Source organism: Guillardia theta (assembly GCF_000315625.1).
Source record: "Guillardia theta CCMP2712 unplaced genomic scaffold GUITHscaffold_4, whole genome shotgun sequence".
Lineage (NCBI taxonomy): Eukaryota > Cryptophyceae > Pyrenomonadales > Geminigeraceae > Guillardia > Guillardia theta.
The window spans coordinates 646,403-665,219 of record NW_005434670.1 but is presented as its reverse complement, the minus strand read 5'-3'; the positions used below and the strand labels follow the sequence as shown (position 1 = coordinate 665,219).

Here is an 18,817-nt window from a genome sequence, read left to right as displayed (position 1 = left end):
CAACTTTTACTGTCTCACGCATTGAGAACCATCTCGATTTCAAATAAGGCACAAGAGGGGTACATATTTGTGACCCTCAGGATAATATTTGTGTTTCCGTGACATATCCATGCTTCTCATGATGTCTTGCAACCGTCTCCTCATCCATCAAATGGTAAGGAGTCTTGGGGTCCTCGAGCCGTTTCTGCATGACCTCACTGCAATTAAAACAATCAGTTTTCGTGTTACGAAATACTTGGTATCACACAGAATACAGAAGCTTTCTCGTTAAACTAACATTGCACGTCAACATGCCCTCTTGTTACCTCTGGTAGTCCACTTCACCCTTGGGTCCCCTTTCAATCGGTCTTGGATGAACCAGTCGAGGATCCCAATGCCTTTGAAATGTGACAACCCGTCCCGACCGAGAGAAAAGGTAGAACATACCTCTTCTGTTCGTACTTGTCTGAATGTCGGATCAAATTACTTTCTCGCTCTATCATGGGGGCTTGATTGTTTGCGTATCTGATCCGACAGAACAGCTGAGATTTAGTGGACCCATCCTCCTACACACGTTCCTAGTACCTTGTGTTGTACACGTAAGCCAGCACCACAGTCCCTATGATGAAAAAGGTTGCAATGATGGGACCAAAGCTTTTTGCAAGCTCTGGGGTTGAAAACAACATGGTCAGGAGTCTGGTCATTTCAGAATCGAACATCCCTCACCTTTGCTCCCTGTCAATGGAGGAGGGCTGGCCACGCACTGGTTCAACTTGATGACGATCGAAGAAGTTCCTTGCTGAACACACTGTCGGATCATTGGGTTCCATTCACATAAAAGTCCGTTAAATGTGAAGGCAAGGCAAGTTTCGCAGGATGTTTGTGCCTACAGAAATGTGAGTTTTCCCCTGTAGCAACCTCCGAGAAGCAACCATGCAAGATGGGCTCAACGACATCGTGCTCTGCTCATTTGAGCCTGAATTTAACAATCACAAAGATTACGTGAAGGAGATCCCTCCGACATCTTTGAAACAGCAAATCACCCTGACCTGCTGTACTTGGTAGAATGTACGATCGCATCGTCATAGATGTTGGGTTCAAAAGTGCTTCATAGGATCCTGAGCATACTAAGGACATCTTCGAAGTAGCTGGCCCAAAGATCTGTGCTTTTCTTATATGATGTAAGATCAAAAAGGATTATACGTCGAAAGTGACTCCTTCCAACGAGTAAGATAGCCCAGCTGATACAGGAGAGGCAAATTCTACATCTAGAACCAATCCCTCACTAGTAAGCTGAAACCCCGTCAGGCCTGGTTTGAACAATTCAAGGTTTACCTTGACTTCATGGAGACCGGGAGCATCGGGTCTAATGTTCTGATTGACCTTTTGAATATCGCTTAACATTTTTAACCCCTGTCCAAACCCTAGAAAAGAACAACCGTCAATTTGTCTGACTTGATGTTACAAAGCTTGAAAGGAATCTGAAGTAAATTCACCTGTCACTGAATGAAATTTAACCATGTCTATGTTGATCTGGTAGAGTATGTTGTACATCAAGCAGAAATCTCCGTCAGTTTGCCCTGTGGCATTGCAGAGAATTAAAGAGTAAGATTGGAATACCACGCTCCTTCACGTCTGCTTACCTGCAGCAACCCAACATGACTGATCTCCCGACGGAATCTGCCCTTGTACAGAACCAAGACGAGATTGAGAAACAAATGAAGGGCAGCTACACTTTGCTACGAAGACGCGTGTAACTTCGATAGGACAAGTTCTGAGCATTGTCTCACCAGAGCAAGTACTTCCGTCGCTGCATGACGAAGGTCCATTACAGAGCCTCGTGCTCACATAGCCCAGACTTGCGCCAGCGCTCGATAGACAGCATGTTTCCGTTGCATATGGACAGCAGGCATACCTATCAGGCCCCAAGCGAACCTGGTACTCAAACAAATGACTGAAGCACAAATCAGCAGCATCTGGTGTCAACCCGATAGTGCAAGATTAAGATGCCCGATTTCGTGGGCTTCCAGGTATACATGTACTTAGCAGGTGCAAATATCCTGATTTGAAAGCTGTGAAATACGATTCAGTATTAATTCAATACTGTTGCAAACAGTAGATAGAAACGATAGACAATCAAGTCTGACACCTTTCGAATAAATTCCATGAAAGCAAAAATTTGTAGCGGGTACAAGTATGACCAACGCATTTACCCTGAAATATTCCTGCAGTGTTCTGTACCTGGTAAGCATTATCCTGTTAGCTATAGTTAAATGAGAGAGAGAAGTACGCTGCAGGAAGAGTCCAGATACCCAGTGCATTGCTTTCCTCTGGTGGAATCAGGAGAATCGCTGCTACAAACGAAACACTTCACATCTCCTAGGTTGCAATCTCTGCTCTTACAGTCAGGTGTTCATGGTGACCAAAAGAAGTTTGACCTAGAGCATGGCATTACTTCGCTGGCGAAGTTTGGCAAGCAACAATCTGGACATTGTTCGGTATCATACATCAAATTGGATGCAGCCTGATTGAAACGATAGGTCATGCCTCCTCGTGTACACGCTTGTGCGCATGTTCAGTACCACACGATGGAAAACAAAATCATGCTGAGTTGTAGTAGTTGAACAGATCCTCTTGCATAACACTCCTGTCGATATCAAAAATAAACAGGCAGGAAACAGAAAAAGAGGATGATTCCTTCAGGATTCGATAGGTCTGGAGAGGGACACAAAGTACCAAAAGGAACCGCTTCCAAGGTGATGCTGATATCTTTTTGAACAGTGACGTTGTTCAACACCTCCCTCCCTGAAGATCTAATGTCAATTAGTTTTCTAAGACATATCTGAAAGAAATCCTGTTATTTGTCTGCATGAAGAACAATCCTCCGCACTGATCAAACCACAAGATGTCAATGGCCAGGTTGTTTTTCGTTGCCTCACCGGCAGCACGTTCTTTGCCCATTGGTGTAGATGAGGTCCGGGCAGCAAGTCGGCTGGATGTCTTGGGCCAGGCAGGAATGAAGCATGACGCCTAGCAGTGGCACCAGCAGTGCTGCCGCCGCTTCTCCTCCTGCCATTCCCCGCATTATCGCCCTGCCATGCAACTCTTCTGTGAAAGGAGCGTGTCAGGCCCCACGTCAAAGTTTTTTTCACGTTTTACACCAAAATAAAAAATAAGGCTTCGGAGTTTTGGGTTCCGAAGTTCGGGCCCCGGCCGGCCCGGTTTGTTCTCACTGAGGCCGAGTCTCACAGTGTAGGCTCCACTGAAGTTCTTGCCGTATGGCCTGTGCGAGTACGCGGCCCCCCCCGGGTAGATCACATCGCCGGGTGATCCGAGGCTAATCATCTAGCCGGCCGCGGGGGCGGCCGCCGGGATCGGACACCGTCCGGGCCGGGCCGGCGGCCCGCCGCCGGTCGGCAGCCGGGCGGTTCATGACGCCACGGCCCGGCCCGGCCGGCGCCCGGCCCCCGGTCAGGGCAGGCCGCTTCCTCTCAGCCGCTTGACACTCAAATGATGACTGTAGTAGTAAGGGGGTGATGGCCGGGCCTGTGCGACAGTGTCACCCGGCGGGGAGGCGAGTCGCCGACTATTCCTACCTCGAAATTCAAATCAGTACGAGGACAATCAAGACTTAAGTACGACCGGACCGTGACGCCGGTGGGGCCCGCTGGCCTCAACCGGCCGGGCCCGGTCACAGAGTCGGCAAGAGTCCGATGGTCATCGGTCATCGGCAGTGGGTCATCGGCAGGCCTGGACCGACTGGAGCTACGGAGCGCTGTCGCTTCGAGTCACGATGGCGCACAATCTGAGCGATGGGGTTAGGGGAGCGCAGGGATGAGAGGGGCGGCGGGATGGAGGAGGAGAGGAGTGCGCTCGCTTCCTTGCTTCTTCATGCTGCATCCTGATTCTTGAGGATCCGACTGGCTGCCCTGAAGATGGTCCCTGGAAGTAAACGTGGGGTGCACTTGTTTTTGACGGTAATCTTGGTTCTCTCGAATGTTGCAACCAGCGCAGGGGGGAGCTTCGTCGTGAAGAGGATCAGTCAGACCAACCCTCTGACAGACGCCTCAAACTACCTCAACCTGACATTCTCTTTGGATCAGAACATTTCAGCAGGAGCTTCGTTCGAATTGTCAGGATTGACAAATGCGATTGTCACATCAACTGTCCAGTTGTTGGGGCAAGATGCTTCTTTGTTCTGGGATCTGAACACAGCCGCTACTGCTGTATGGGAATATAATTCCTGGACGATGCAATTCTTTTCAACAGAAGCCTTGACAGCTAACACTCAGTATTCTTTCTATTTCCTCATCCAAAACCCTTCTTCTGCGCAGCTCAACCCTGCCATATACATTTCATGCAACGATTCTGAAGTCATCGGACCCGCCTTGCTAAACTCACCCAATAGTTCTTTGTTGGGAGTTGACAACGGAGCAAATGCTCTTCTAATTGTGCAGCCGGAGTTCACGGCCAAACTTATTTTGCAAAACACAACCGTTCCCAACTCTGCGAATCTTATCAACGTGACGATAAGTTTTTCCTGCGACATTACACCGAATTCATTTTTGACCATCATTGGTTTGACGGGAACACAAAGCTTTGGCCAGATAGTTTTACAATCGACCAAGGGCGTGTTTCAAGAGAACCCGGAGTGGTATCAAGGAAACGGAACTTTGATCGTCCAGTCTCTTCAAACCATTCAAGCTTCGGAAGTAGTATCCTTACAATTTGTTGTTCAGAATCCTTCAATAGATTCGGACTCTCCATCTATTTCAATAGGCATGACGATAGAAAGTGGAATCCATGACTCTTTAATTCCCCTTTCACTGATGTTAAAACCACACGAGACGCTTTTTGGGATCACGAATGGCACAGATCCCTTGACTGTACGGCTGCCTATTTTCCTAACACGTTATGCAGAACAAAGTAATCCCATCGCCTTGGGACTTAATCGGATTACATTCGATGTCGCGATAAATTATGAGTTGTCTCCTGGTTCTGCTTTCACCATTTCAGGCTTAATCGGAAGTAGCACTTTGACTGCGCAATCTTTCCCTGTTCAGATCATTACTCCTCAGACCTCAATAAATGCATCTTGGGCTCAAGATTCTGGAAGGTTGCTGTTGACTTTTGAGGGCACCGTGCCATCTCAAACTCTGATCAACTTTGAGGTTTCCCTGGAGAATTCTTGGATTGAGCAACCTTCACAAAGTATCTTTATTCAAGGTGACATTTTAGCTACAGATTATGTCCTCATCGCGCAACTTGATCAGATTCAAATGGAAGTTTCCTCTATAAAAGTTTTGGGCGTTGTTAATGGAAGCAGCCCAATGCGCATTGTCAAACCCACCTTAGATGTGAGCAAAGTACAGCAATCCAACCCGTTGACAAGTGCATCGAATCGCTTAGATGTTCAAATAACAAGCAATATTGATCTGTTGACCCCTACGACAATCCGAATCTTTGGAATTGATCATTACGTCATTGAAAGTACAGTCAGTGTCCATCTCACGAGTGGACAGAGTATTGAAGGCATGTTTGCGAATGGAACTTTTGAACTATTATTGCCTTTTGACATTTATTCGGGTGATTCATTCTCATTTTATTTGGATGTGAGAAATCCATCCGAAGGCTTCATCGGATCAAATGTTAATATCAGTGTCAACACTCCAAATTGCTCGTTTCCGTTGACAGAGATGACATCTGATGCTTTAGATTCGTTCGGAATTCCGTCGGGTGGGAAAATTTTGTATGTTGTTCAACCGTCCATATCTTACACCCTCTCCGGACAGACAACACCTTTAGCTTCAGCATTGAACACCATTTATTTCAAATTTGCCCTGAATTGTGAATTGACTGCTGAGTCAGTCATCCTGATCGAAGGTTTGACAGGAAGCACAAGCGGAGATGATCAAAATCTTCCCATTGTATTTGAGCAAAGCGGTGCTTCCGTGGGTCAATGGTTGAGCAATGGCACAATGATTGTGACAACGAGGAACTCGTTGAACAATTCATCTTACGAGATATTCTTTAATCTAAGCAATCCAACAAATACTCAAAGCTCTCCATTGATAACAATACAAGTTCGAATCGAATCTGGACAATATGATTCCTTTACACAAAAAACACTTGTTGAAAAAGAAAAAACCTCCCTGCTCAGCGTGATAAACGGAAGCGAACCACTGAAGACAATCGTACCTACATTCACTAAAACATTAATATCACAGGACAACCCTTTTGTGCAAACAAAAAATAAGATAACAATAACCTTAACGGCAAACTGTGACATCAGCAAGGGGTCGAAGATAACGCTGCGCGGGCTGACGGGGTCGCAGACCATAGACGAGACGGCGCTGAGCGTGAGCACGACGGGAGGGCTACTGGGGACGACGGGGGCGTGGACGTCAGGGGACGGGGTACTAGAGCTGACGGCGGCGGCGGACTGGCTTCGCTTCGACTTATCGACCTCCAACGAGGCGACGGAGGTAGTGATCACGTTCAACCTGACCAACCCGGCTACGGCGCAGGCATCGCCGGCGGTGACGATCAACGGGACGGTAGTAGGGCCGTACGGGGACCTGTCGCGGATCTACGAGGCGGAGGCAGCGAAGGAGGGTATCTACTGGCGGGGCGTGTACAACGGGTCGAACCCCTTGCAGGTGATCGTACCGGAGCTGGACGTGAGTATCAGGCAGGACACGCCGCTGGCGGGGGTGCTCAACCTCATCACGGTGACGCTGAGGGCGACGTGCGACATCAGCAAGGGGTCGAAGATAACGCTGCGCGGGCTGACGGGGTCGCAGACCATAGACGAGACGGCGCTGAGCGTGAGCACGACGGGAGGGCTACTGGGGACGACGGGGGCGTGGACGTCAGGGGACGGGGTACTAGAGCTGACGGCGGCGGCGGACTGGCTTCGCTTCGACTTATCGACCTCCAACGAGGCGACGGAGGTAGTGATCACGTTCAACCTGACCAACCCGGCTACGGCGCAGGCATCGCCGGCGGTGACGATCAACGGGACGGTAGTAGGGCCGTACGGGGACCTGTCGCGGATCTACGAGGCGGAGGCAGAGAAGGAGGGTATCTACTGGCGGGGCGTGTACAACGGGTCGAACCCCTTGGAGATTATTGTCCCGCTTTTTCATGTCCGGGACATTTGGCAGAGTACTCCTCTTCATTCAGTTGTCAATGAGATTTCACTTCGTCTCCGACCAAATTGTGACATCTCGGAAGGTTCCAGCGTTAGCTTGATTGGTCTGACGGGGTCTGCCATTGAGTTTCAAGAAGGAATTCCTGTTGTTTCCACTGATGACGTTTTTGGGACTTCAGGAAACTGGTCGCAAGGAATTCTTTCAATAGTTTCTGTAAAGTCGTTCGATCGGTTCTGTTCGTCTTCATCATGTGGATTTGCACAGTTGATGAACAGCACAAAGGTTTCGAATGTCAATCTTTTGGTGCAGCGTGATATTGAAGTTCGTTTCAATTTGACAAATCCAAAGAACAATCATGCGTCTCCTACAATAAGTATTGGATTGTCGGTTAGAAACGAATACAAGGAGCTATCTGTTATGTATTTCAATGAGATGAACAAAGTCACATATGATATTTACGAAATTGTCAATGGCTCCCATCCATTGCTAATACACGTTCCCTACTTGACTTTCACCAAGCTCGAACAGTCACACCCTTTCCCTGGTTCTTCCAATTCTTTGCTGATAGCTTTGCAAACGAGCTGTGAATTCACGCCTTACACTACAATTACTCTGAAGAGCATGCTTGGCATGTACGCGCCAAGGAAAATATCCCTTTATTCTTCAACGGATGATACGCTGAGCGCAATATCGCACATCACAACAGATTGGACTCAAGAAAACCACACTCTGACTTTCACAGTGGGGAATGTGAGCTTCTCGAAATGGTATGTGTATACATTCTGGTTTTACATTGACAACACCCGATCATCGCAACCCCCTCCGAACATTTCTATTGAAGCAGAGGTGGCTTCTGTATTTCAGGATTTTTCCCCTGTTGAATCAAAGCTCATCAATACATCGAATGAATCTGTATTCGGGATACATCAAGGCAAGCGACCACTTCTTGTATTTGACGTCTCATTCAACATTCAAGAAGTTTCTCAAAACAATCCCCTGTATCAAGCTTCTAATATCCTTAAAGTTGTTCTCCAAATGAACTTCGACCTGGTTCAGGATTCGAACATTACGATAAGTGGTTTGGTCCGCAGTCTGACAGCAGATGCTGCATTGCCTGTGGTCCGTACCAGCAATTACAAACCAATTGATAGCATTAGGAACTTGTCTACATGGCTTCAGGAGGATGGCATGTTAGTGTTGCATGTCACCAATGACGGCTTGAAAAAGGATGAAAATTACACAGTAGAGGTGGAACTTCGCAATAATGACAGAGCGCAAGATCATGTCTACGTAAGCATTAATGCAACAATCGAGACCCACCTGAACATTTCTGAGAAGAGGAGCGGAATTCTAAACACCTCGCTCATGTCGAATGTGTTTGAATCACGTTATGGTGTGGTCAATGGCTCACTTCCTCTTTATGTGATCATACCTGTACTAGAGATCGCTTTCATTAGGCAGTTGTCCTTCCTCCCCGACAAAAACAACACCCTCAGAGTTTACTTCAGTTCCAACTGCAACATAACACATCTTTCAACAATCCGTGTCTTGGGTCTAGTTGGAACGGGCAGCAATGTAAACCACATTGATGTCTACGGGAATTTCTCGCATCAGACCGTATCTGCATGGAACGTTGGAGACGGGAAATTGTCTGTCTCGGTTGGATTGGAGGGAACACTATCACATCAGTTGAACATCTTTTGGTTCAGCCTGATACAGCCCGATGAGGCTGCTGTATTCCCCAAGAACCTGAGTATGGACGTCATGATCGAGTGCGGCAACTTCGACTCGTACCTCACCGCAACGGTCATGGTACAATCGAATTCTTCCATCCTCGGGGTTCCGAGAGCCGGGGCTCCTCTTTACGCACTGGCTATGAAGGCGATCGACCCGAGGCTGATCTATCTTTCTCCTTACCCAGGACTATCCAATGTGTTTCAAGTCCAGCTCATGTGGAACTCGGACTTACCCGCGTCCTTCACCAACATAACGCTCTCGGGGCTTCGCAACATGCAGACTAGGAGCAGCAACAGACTCAAGTGCGACTCTTACCCCGAGGGTGCCTTTCACCCTTACTGCGTCTTCGAGAGAGAACATGGCCGAGTGGTCCTCCGGTTAATCGGTCAGGGAGTGAGGCGTGAGCGACTGTACACTGTGAACTTCACACTGGTGAACCCGGTCGGCGAGGCGAAGTTCGACGATGTCAATGTCACGACGAGTGTATACCTCCCACAGGTCCGTGTCCATCATTCCTTCCTGTCTACGGTCCACACAGAGACCACAGCAAGTGCCGGGGTCGCTACCGAGCAGTTCTGCTTGACCTCCGCCAACATCTGCGACATGAATCGTGCCTTGCACTCCTGTTCGTATGACCAGGACGCTGGATCCAAGATCGCTGAGTGCCTCAGGTACTGCAACGCGTCAGCTGGCGAGGTCAGCTCCAACACCAAGGACTTGAGATCATCTTGCTGTGGGGTGAGGTGCTACCAGGACTGTTGGAACCGAAGCCTTCAGCTCCTCAACGCTACCTCCTGTGAAGCTGGCGAGCTGTCGCCTATCAGGATCAGGCTGCTCCGTCACCTGCCCTCTGCTACCTTCGGCGACTTACCAGCAGAGGTAGATCTCACTGCAAACGCGAGCATCGCCGTCGTGCTCGCTTCGTCCTGTGTTGACATCGACAAGCCGTGGAGGTGCCTTGGGTGAGTGAATTTGTTTGTTAACAGCGGGTAACTGACTTGTCGGCAGACATCAAGGAAACCTTACCGGCAACTTGACTGCAAGGGTCGACCCCTTTGCTGGCTTCGCTGCCTTTACGGATCTACGCATAGAGAACGCCACGAGTGCGACCTATCGCCTTCTCTTCTTCAGCTTCGGCCAAGGGGATGCAGCGTCCATCCTCAATCAGTCCTACCCGGCATACCTCGGCTCCACCCGTTGGCCAGTGTTTGAGATCGAAGTTTCCTGCAGCTAGACATCATTGTTTCCTGAACGAGGGCTAAGTAGAAATAATTTACGTGACGGTCAAACCTCAGGATGTTTGCCAGTCACTGTGAATAGTAAATCAGTATGCCATTGCTTTGCCGTTTCAAGCCTCCGGTCCCGTACAGGTACTGTTTGTCATCCAGCCTGACTTCAAACACGGGATGGAATCAACACAACCGTCGGAATTTGTTTGGTGTTGCTGCTATCCCCAAGCGTGACGCCAGATGCGCCTTGACGCGATCATCAGATGATTCGTGACCGTGACACCGTGGCAGCCGCGCCCCGGAGTCGTGCCGCCGGGGTAAGTGCCGGCCCGACTGGCCCATGAATATGCAGCACCGAGACCCCGGCCCGGCCCGGTGACGGAATACAAGTATGTTAGACTTGTACTAGTCCAAAGTCACGCAGACATCACATCGACCTTAGTTGTAACAAGACAGTTTTTGCTCAAGACCGAGTTTAATGCACACAAAACCAGAATTGAGGAGCACATGAGAGATAGACTGTATGCTAGGATGATGTGAAACCCAAGCATCCAGACATGAGAGGACCTTAACAAGACGGCTAGGAAAGCCCCCTCTTTGTCCCACACGCTACATGCCGCCTTGAAACACGTAAGTCGTCTTGGTTTACAGGAGAGTTTTTGTTAACTCGGCGCTATCTGACTGGCACGGCTGGCATACGCTCCATCACCCGGTGACCCCGGCGGGCCTGGCCCCGGCCCCAAGCGGCCCGCCTCATCTACACCGTCGGGGATATAAGGGAATGCCGGTGTTGCGAACAGAAGCAGAGAAAGAGCAGGAGGAAAAGAAGGGAGCAAGACAGGAGCTGGAGGAGGATAGCTTGTTTAAAGGAGTGTTTCTAGAAGACGCCAAGAGTGGAAGGTGAGTTCCTATCCTTCCAACCTCAAATGTAGGCTCAATGCTGAGGGCTGTCTGCTCAATCTCAGAGCGAAATGCCCTGCGTGCCAGGAAAAAATCCCGACAGGGGACAAGCGCGTTGGGGTCGACACGTTCCGAGGAGGTCGCTTCGTGGTGTCATGGCTTCACCCGTCGTGCTTCCTCAAGAACACTCTCTTCGACTACAACAAGGTACGAGACCATCTGACAGTCGCGGGAGGGTCTGACAAAATTGAGCAGAGTGGAAGAGGCAAGTGCAAAGTCACCAAGTCTGATTTCATCAAAGGGCAGCTGAGACTGGGCTATCGCAATGGCATGGAATCGTACGGATACGCTTGCATTGATGGCGCTGCGAAGTTTCTCCCTGAAATCCTAGGTACTGTCCGCAATTGTCGTCTTGCATGGCTTCTGACAGTCAACAGAAGCAGATCAGGAGTTTCGTCTCGAGGACGTCAGCGGATGGGGAGAACTGAGTGAGGCCGATCAGAGCTTGATCCAGAGCAAGTTGGCTCCGGAGGTTCAGCAGAGCGGCAGCAAGAGGCATGGGGGCGCGACAGAGAAAGACAAGGGAGGCAAGAAAAAATCCCGAAAGCAGTGAAACTTTCGTGGCATGCAGGCATGCCTTGATGTGGCCTTGTAACATATTTGAGATGGCTGAATAACAATGAAACCCCTTTCATTTCCATCTCCACTAGCTTCGCAACCCACAATTTCTTCTCTACACATCCACACATGGAATAAATTGTTTTTCATGTACCAGCCAGCCAGCCAGCCAGCCAGCCAGCTGCCTGCATTTCTTGTTCTCTCGCCTTTTGGCGTCTTTGATTCCATCACGGAAGGGAAGAAAAGCTACAGGGAGGGGCTCTTGTTGATGCTTGAAGTCAGCAGACGATTCTCTGCACCATAACAGCACGATTGGGCGAGCTAGAGAATGAAAGCGAAACAAGCTCAGGGACCCTAAGGCGACTCTGAACGCGAAGCCAGCCTGTCGCACGCTTGAGGAAGAACGGTCTACTCTTCACTGCATCCTCTACCTCTTTGTGAATGCCTTTCAGCGTCCTCACGCAACGGAAGCGACTCGCAATCTAAAAAGTTTCAAGAATTTATTGACATCAGCCAGCAGTTTGCTTCTAGCAGGGCGACAACTCCCTCCTTCAGTCTTCCTCCATGGCCTCTTTCACGTCCATATCGAACTCGTACTCCTGATCGCATCCTGACCATGCGTCGCACATGAGGAAGAGAGTCAGCTTGCTTGTCCCTGGAGTCTCGGGGGCCGTGAAGTCGAGCTTCACATTTGCCTTGCGCTGGAACGGAGGGATGCGCTTGATGGCATGCAAGAAGCTTGCAGAAGGGTCGCCAACGAGGACCCACCAAGCTTCGTCTTTCTCCTTGGGATAGTAAGGCGCATGAACCTTGCCGACCTCGGAATCTTGATCCCTCTCCAGGCGAATCGTGACCACAACCTGTTCACCCGCGCTGATGCTGTCAGCATCGACGACTTCGTATTCTAGGTTGATGTTGGGGAAGCGGTTGCAAACAGCGGCAATCTGACCCAACTTGCTCTGAGGCATCTCAAGCAGTTTGATACGATCGTCGTCCTCCATATCCATGAGATCGAAGACATTCTCAATTCCAGCATCCGTGCACTTTTTGGCAAGATCGTTCGTGAAGTTCGGAAGCTGCATGAGATTTGAGGATGAGTCCCACAGTGCCTGCACGACCATCTGCGACACCTCCATGGCGGCAAGGGCGGGCTTCAACCAACCACTCGAGCTCATCACGTCCACCATGGCCTGCACAAGTCTGAGCACGTCCCTGAGAACTTGCTTCTGATCCATAGCAAGATCGCCAGCCAGTGGCATACGGGAGAGATGGGCCTGGAGCAGCAGGAATGCCTTCGTGTGCGGATCCGTGAACTTCATCTTCTCGACACTCAGGGGAACATGAGCTGCCAGTTGCTTCAGGGCCCTTTCTTCTCCATGACGTATCGGCAAGTTGTCAAACTCGGAAGCCGCTGTCAAGATCTCCAGAATTCCCTTGATTTTCGTTTTTTCATTGAGCGACGAATTGAAAAGCTCAATGGTTGTATAGCGGATGTAGTAGTACGCAGCGATCATTCCAAGGTTCAAGGACGAAACATCGTTTCCATCATCTTCCACCGTCAAGCACTTGCTCTGCTCCAAATCCGTGATAATGTTCTCAACAAGCTCGGACAAATGATCTGAGATATGGCGATGCGTCGTTCCAGTCATGTTATAGTAGTTTGGATTGAGAGTAAGCCGTCGATAGTAAAATGTCCATGTCAAGTAATCGACCGCTTCTTGCTTGTTCTCGATAACCTGCGAAACCAGTCAGGCAACATGTCGTTAACGGCAAGGAGTGCATACCTTCGTCACCACCTCGGCGCTGATGTGGTCATGAAGGAAGTGATCAAGGTGACTTTCGACAGGAACCGGTTCATAAAGGAACTTCTTGTAATATTCCTTCTTTGGGGTATGGCATAGAATGACAGCTTTGCCAACTGGATCTTGCCCATGACGACCAGCACAGCCCATGATTTGAAGAACATCGGTGATCGGGTAATTCAAGTATCGATGTTCCCTTCCATCAAAGCTTTCAGTGCCCATGATAACCACAAGATGCACATTGATTGCAAGGCCCCAGCACTTTTCTCGTGCAACCACTACGACCAGCAACGCTCCGGACGAAATCAGAGTCTCTACGAGCCCCAAGTCCGCATCGCTCAGACCATCATGGATCAACCCAACCCTGAGAACAAAGTCACAGTCGAGACACCCTTCTTCACGAGAACCGCTTACCCGTACGGCAGAGTCTCCTTGAGAGTTTTATCTTTCACTTTCGAGAGGAATGGTTCCAAATCCTGTCGTTATAAACTCAGAACAGACACATCCGCAAATGCAAACAAGACCTCCGGAGAACAATTCAAAAAGCGATGCGTATCCTCATCGACACCGGCATACGCAATAATATCGAGGGCAGTAATCCGAGCCTACAAAGAAGTCAGTCAGTGCCATTTCATCTTGCGGGCATCGGTTTACCTGCTTCCTGTCTGCTACCACCACCATTGCAGGCTTGCCAGGCGAATGCGAGCAGATGGCGTTGTACATCGGCTTGCTCATCGCCAGAATGCGCGACGCATAATGTGGGATATCAAAGCCCTGGATGTGAATCTCAAGCGGAATCGGACGGACATTCGGATGAAAGCTGTACAACGAGTGTGACGAGGCTCCAATCCACTCTCCAAGATCCTTGGCATTCGCAACAGATGCAGAAAGAGCCACAATACGAGTTTTCTGCTCCGTCTGTGAACCAATGTACCTCATTCTTGAAGTAATAACTTCCAAAACCGGTCCTTTGTCACCGCCGATCAAGTGAATTTCATCCACGATAAACAGGGATACATTCTGCACATTTTTCCTCTGCTTCCACCTTCTTGAAAGCATATCCCATGGTTCAGGAGCACTGAGCACAATGGTACACTTGTCCAAAACCTTCAGATCGGTCGTTGACTCACCTGTCAACATTCCAATGCCCATTACAGCTTCAAGATGAGAAAACTTCTCTGACCACTCCTTGTATCGTTGAAGGACAATGGCGTCCAACGGGGCGACATATACAATCTTCCCATCAGGCTTCTCCGAAAGTGCCCTAAGCAAAGCAAATTCTGCACAAATAGTTTTTCCACTTCCAGTCGGGGCGGCAATCAGAGTGTTGTCATTTGTGTTATAGAGAGTATTGTGCACTTGAGTCTGAATAGCATTGAAGGTTTTGAATTTCTTCGAATATATGGCTTCGTAGACTGGATTGCGAAGGGCGCTTACTGGCAGGGGCTGCAAATCCAGCAGCTCAGTTCGAGGAGGAAATTTCTCTGGCAAAATCAGATGTCTGAAGGAAATTGGAAGCACTGTTTCAGCAGCCAACCATCGATCTGAAACAACACGAACAAAGTACTGTGGTGGAACTGGTTCCATCATAGGGACAGTGAGCGAAATGATGTGCTCTTCATCGATGTAGCGCCCCTTCAAGATGAACAGTTCGGTGTGCAGGATCGTTTCTTGATCAACATCTTCAACGAAGACATGAAAGAGTTCTGCAGACCCATGTACTTTATCATCCCACTGAAAGTCAGGGGTGATAATCAATTCCACCTTCATTACATTCCTGGTGATGGGTTGCACATGTGCGCTGAGATCAAGCTTGGGGAACTGATGGATCAACTTATGGATTGTTTTGCCCATCTTTGGGAATCGAATCAACTCTCCAATCTCCTGCGGTGACATGTCCAAAAATCTCTCCCATTGAATGACATCCTTCTTCTCAAGCTTCTTGAGAACTTCCTCAGGGATGGCTTTGAACTGACGAAGCGGGATCATACTGCCCCACATGCGGTGATCAATCATCTTGCAGAGGTTCAGACATTTCAATGCCAGAGAAGCCCAACCGCGTCGAACCACAATTTCGTAGAGTGCCCTAAACAATCGACCTGCACTTTGCGTAATGTACACCATGTCAGCCAGCAGAGCAAATCCATCCAGCTTGAGCTGAGAAATGTAAGATTGAAGAAGAACATTCACTTTTGCTGTTGGCTCCTCCACGCTTTCCTTAATTGGAATAGGCACGCGATCAGCAAGTTTGAGCAACTCAATTTTCTCTTCTTCTCTGACAACCATGTTCTTGAATTCTCCAGCCAGTGAGAAAATTCGCAAGATTTCAATGTCACTAACAGTCGGCTTCAAGTGATCGTTGAATGTCGCAATGGAATTGTATGAGACATAAAAATACGACGCGACGCGTCCGAGGTCGGTGCACTGCAAATTTCCAGACTTTCGATCATACTTGATAAGATTGGCCTTGAACAAAGCTGAAGCAGCAGTATGAATAAGATCAACTCGCCGCTGTTCAAGGATCGGATCTTCAGCCAGCTCCTCTGCCGTTATTCCGTACAGCGATGGATTTTTCAGCATACGAATGTACAAATATGTGTAGCCCAACCAGTTGACTGCATCACGAACATTCTGGATACTTCCGAGGACAATCTCTGAATTCAGAATGTCTGGCAACGGTGTGATCATCTGACTCTCGATCGGAAGTTGCTGATTTAGCAGAGAGAGGTAGTACTGCAATTCGTTGTATGTCGTAATGATGATACCTGTTCCGCTGGTATCATACTGAGGACGACCTGCACGACCCATCATCTGCATTACATCGAGAGCACTCAACTCAACCCATCTGCCTGCTTCTGGGTTGTAAATTTGAGTTCCTTTGATGATCACAGTGTGCGCAGGTAAATTGACACCCCATGCCAGCGTAGCGGTGGATACCAAAATTTGCAGATGACCATCCGCGAATAGACTTTCCACAAGCTCACGGTCTGAGCGAGCAAGACCCGCATGATGAATTCCGAATCCAAAGGGTAGCAACTCCTTAAGATCAGCGCTCTTGGCAGTTTCTGCCATTTCTCTGCAAATTTCTTGAGAAGCACTGTCCTCTACCATGAACCTACCCAAAGTATCGTTCTCCTCCGCCATGCTTCGAATGGCTCGTGCAGTCTTGGCTGTTTCTTTGCGCGAATGAACAAAGACGAGAACTTGATTCTTGCCAGCCTGTTCCACAACTTTCTCGTACGTAATTTCATTCATGAGCTGGAATCGTTTCAAAGCTTTCTTCTCAGTAATTCCGATGTACATTTGCTCCAACGGAACAGGACGGAAACTGTTATCAAAATAGAAGAGGCCTTTTTCAGTGTTTACACGAAGCATAGCAGCAACATCGTGGTAATTCGGCAAAGTTGCAGAAAGGCCAACGATACGAACAAGTTCCTGTGTGGCCTCGATCTGTCGAATAGTTCTAGTAACAAGTGTTTCAATCACAGGACCACGACTGTCATGGAGGAGATGAATTTCATCGATAACAATCAATCGCACCAAACGAGTGAACGGCCTAGCATCTCCCTTTCGGGTGATCACATCGAACTTTTCTGGTGTCATGACAATGATATTCGCCTCTGCAAGTTGCTGCTTATTCAAATGAACATCACCAGTGAATTCCTTGACCTTAATACCAAATGCCTCCAAACGATTTTGGAAATTCAGTACGATTTCTGCAACCAAGGCCTTCATTGGAGCAAGATACACAATCTTGAATTCATCCAATTTAAAGGTGCCATCTGTGTTCAGATGCAAACCAATCTCATGCAGCATAGTTAAAAGGGCAACATTCGTCTTTCCTGCACCAGTCGGAGCACAAACCAACATATTCTCAGGCGAATATAAAGCAGTTTCGCAGACTTTGGATTGGATCCTGTTGAGAGAATCAACTCCTGCAAAAGCAGGTTGTGCCCAAGCAGGCAATTCAGCAATTTTCTTGAGCACAGCATCTTCATCCATGTTTCTCACAGCAGGAACAAGTACTTCTTCATATCCCTTGTGAGAAATTCTCTGCGAGCCAGGAGGAAGTTCACATCTCTTGTTCGCCATGAGGTGACCACCCTGGGTAAACGCAAGAGACTCAAGATCCAGGATATTGCGACTCTGCAACATGCTGTCGCCCTCAGACATGATTCTCTCGGTTACCATTTCGCCATTTTGGTCTGCTTCACGTTCACGGAGTCCACGAATCTCCTTACGGAGCCTCATCTCCATCTCTCGCTTTCTCTCTCCCTCTGTCTTGTGCGCAAAATTCAATGCATGCAGCAGTGCCTTGCCCTCAGCCGATGCTTGCATCTTCTCTCTTATGGCCTCCTTTTCAGCCTCGTCCTGAGCTTGACCCAGAAGTGTGCAAAAAACAACGGTGTGTCGATTGGCCAAAAGCATCTTGATGAAATCGAATTTGTCATAATCCAACAAAATCACCAAACGATTCTCGATCTCTCTCTCATCAGCCTCCTGCATGATACTGAGTACTTCCTTTGCCATTTTAACTGCATCGTTATCGTCATCAATACCGCATTTCTCTTTCATTTGCCTTTGCAGCCAATAAGCGTCAAGAGAAAGTGGGTCGATATAATCATCTTTCTGATTCTCCTCTGGCATGTCATCGTCGTCATCACGAAGCCCAATGACAGTCTTCTTTATCTCTTCGTCTCCGATGCCATCATCCTCATCATCATCTTCATCACGAAGCTCATCGACATCATCGTCTTCCTCCTCCTCATCCTCATCGAAAACGACGGAAACACCAAGGTTCTCATCCATAGCTTCACCAGCAGCACCTTCGTCATCCAGGTAGAAATCAGTAATTCTGCTTCCAATCTGGAATAATTCAGAGAAACGTTCATCCGTCATGGAGTTCAACAGTGATTCACAGGCCTTCTTCTTGTTTGGACCCTGCAAACTGTCGTCCTTCAAAACAGCAAGAACCTCATCAGCTGCACCTCGAAGAATGTCAGCTGGTTGTTCTCCAAGGAAGCTAGAAAGGAAGTGAAGCATTTGCTCGTATGCAAGACGAGTAGTTTCCGTTTTCGGCCTGTACGAGCCTGGCTCAGAAACTGCTGCAAGCACTGTGCCTCCTGCTTTGGCTTTCTTGCGAGCCAAGTCCTTCTCGGAGCGTTCCTTGCGTTTTTTCTCAATTTTGTCCCGCTTCTCAACCAGTGCCTGTGGCTTTGAACGATGGACTCGATCGCCCATGCGATGGAGCTTGCGGTTCGCAAGAGATTCAGCTTCACCCGAGGGTTCATGATCACGAGAACGACGCTCTGCGGTCAACACCAAATTCGAGTTCGCGGAGTATTCATACTGCTTCCATCGCGCATGCTCTTCGGCCATTGTGGTGCAGCAAGTCAAT

At 48.7% G+C, this 18,817-nt stretch overlaps 4 protein-coding genes across 4 annotated transcripts; 2 read left to right on the top strand and 2 right to left on the bottom strand.

Annotated features, from left to right (window-relative positions):
* Positions 1-76: 76 nt before the first annotated feature.
* Positions 77-1,116, bottom strand: GUITHDRAFT_132508 (hypothetical protein; the record flags this gene model as incomplete). Its single annotated transcript, XM_005841030.1, has 7 exons — positions 77-197; positions 306-377; positions 427-504; positions 565-646; positions 706-865; positions 912-955; positions 1,029-1,116. 7 exons carry the CDS (start codon positions 1,114-1,116, stop codon positions 77-79), a joined length of 645 nt encoding a protein of 214 aa, XP_005841087.1.
* A 2,798-nt stretch (positions 1,117-3,914) lies between these two features.
* On the top strand, positions 3,915-10,104 carry GUITHDRAFT_100353 (hypothetical protein; the record flags this gene model as incomplete). The annotated part of the gene is made up of 2 exons (XM_005841029.1): positions 3,915-9,832; positions 9,879-10,104. 2 exons carry the CDS (start codon positions 3,915-3,917, stop codon positions 10,102-10,104), a joined length of 6,144 nt encoding a protein of 2,047 aa, XP_005841086.1.
* A 776-nt stretch (positions 10,105-10,880) lies between these two features.
* On the top strand, positions 10,881-11,612 carry GUITHDRAFT_100352 (hypothetical protein; the record flags this gene model as incomplete). Its single annotated transcript, XM_005841028.1, has 4 exons — positions 10,881-10,999; positions 11,065-11,206; positions 11,255-11,390; positions 11,437-11,612. The coding sequence occupies 4 exons, from the start codon at positions 10,881-10,883 to the stop codon at positions 11,610-11,612; spliced, it is 573 nt and encodes a 190-aa protein (XP_005841085.1).
* A 489-nt stretch (positions 11,613-12,101) lies between these two features.
* GUITHDRAFT_160810 (hypothetical protein) lies at positions 12,102-18,798 on the bottom strand (the record flags this gene model as incomplete). Its single annotated transcript, XM_005841027.1, has 6 exons — positions 12,102-13,353; positions 13,402-13,783; positions 13,834-13,895; positions 13,944-14,024; positions 14,074-18,059; positions 18,246-18,798. The coding sequence occupies 6 exons, from the start codon at positions 18,796-18,798 to the stop codon at positions 12,169-12,171; spliced, it is 6,249 nt and encodes a 2,082-aa protein (XP_005841084.1). The 3' UTR covers positions 12,102-12,168.
* Between the last annotated feature and the right edge of the window lie 19 nt (positions 18,799-18,817).